At 30.9% G+C, this 1,549-nt stretch overlaps 1 protein-coding gene across 1 annotated transcript in view; it reads right to left on the reverse strand.

The window, feature by feature from the left end:
* LOC106679206 (digestive cysteine proteinase 1) overlaps positions 1-1,549 on the reverse strand; it is a 401,586-nt gene that overhangs the window by 5,131 nt on the left and 394,906 nt on the right. Inside the window, exon 3 of the mRNA XM_067053494.1 lies at positions 407-559. Coding sequence (XP_066909595.1) covers positions 407-559 — 153 coding nt within the window. The remainder of the gene's footprint in view (positions 1-406; positions 560-1,549) is intronic.

Below are 1,549 nucleotides of genomic sequence, written 5' to 3' on the forward strand. Positions count from 1 at the left end.
AAAAAAAAAAAAAAAAAAAAAAAAAAAAAAATAATAAATAAAAAAATAAAGTTTTGCTTATTGACAGAGCTAGCTCAATGCGCAAGCTCAGAGTGCACCCCACTACAGCTGAACTCTGTATTGGTAAGGATTGGGGAAAAAAGATCATCAACGTCATAAATTAATTGTAAAAATTTAAAATGGAACATGTCACATTTGAGTTAAAAATGCAACATATGTTGAAACAAAGTGCAGTTAGACCAGCATAAAGTGAATGTATGTAAATTACATTCAAGATAGTGAGTTAAAAATAGGATATTCTATTTTCCTGTTGATGTTATATTTGACAGAAAATCATACTTATTTAAACATTGCTATAACCATATTCCTTCACAGTATACAAATATTTGTTTATTTTCATGCATACCATATCAGAAAAATTGTTCAATCCAACACTGTATGTAACCAAGCCTACTTCGTGTTTTTTGTTGTGTTCCTCTACGAAGTTTTTGTTTCTAAGAAAGATTTCCTTCCGCATCTGGTCTTCTGATGGATCAGAATAGCTTTTACTGAATTGTACCTGGAAAAAAAAAATCATTGGTAATTGAAGAAGAAATTTAGATTATTAGGAACGAGCGTTATCCTTATATTTTATAACCAGCATCACGGTAATTAAAGGTTCGGAAGGGCTCTTTCAAGAGGAGTTGAGTGATGAATGTCGCCTTTATCATTTCTTACTCGACCAAGCTACCCGCCGAGATAGTGAATTTGTCAATATGATTTATCGAATTATAGAGTAATATTTGAGGAGTTTCTATTAAAAGTTAATATATCCACTTTCCAAAATTAGACGTTTATCTCACAAATGAAAAGTTCTTCAGCCAAAAATTACTCAGTTTATTTCATTTTTATTTTAGTAAAGAAGGTGTTTCGGATCCATCTTTTTCAATAAATAATTATTTTATCTACATTACATGCTTCCAAATTGATTTATAAATAAAATTTACCAAGAGCAAATATGTTACTGTTGCGGCCAACATATGTCCACAAATCGATTATTGGAACATGTGATTTTTATTAAGTCGAAAACACAAAGCAACTACTCTCTGTTGTTTTTTATACTGAAAAATAGACAGATGACATCTAACCACCTCAGTATGCACTAGGGATGCGACATCGATGTCGATGTTTTTAAGCCGATGTTTTACTTTCGATGTTTTACTTTCGATGTTTTACGTTTGTCCCAATCTTTAATTTTTTTTTTTCCCAAAAGTAACTAAATGAAAACAAAAAATTTACGGTATAAACAATTTCCTATCAACAAAGTGGTGGGATAAAAAAGGACCTCCAACCATCACGCTAACGACGTAATAAAGATAAATTACGAATAGAAAAACATCGATGTTTTAAAATATCTATGCTTAATATTAAAACATCATTACATACAAACCTTTGCCTAAAATACATCGATGTTTTTGAACAACCATGTCAGTAACATAAGGTCTGTTCCAACGACTACGTATATTCCCACCTGTCGGAAGTGGTTTTTGCAAAAAAGAATGCAAATTGA

The sequence above is a fragment of the Halyomorpha halys genome, unplaced genomic scaffold (genome assembly GCF_000696795.3).
Source record: "Halyomorpha halys isolate HHAL.00 unplaced genomic scaffold, Hhal_1.1 Scaffold184.1, whole genome shotgun sequence".
NCBI classification, from domain to species: Eukaryota; Metazoa; Arthropoda; class Insecta; order Hemiptera; family Pentatomidae; genus Halyomorpha; species Halyomorpha halys.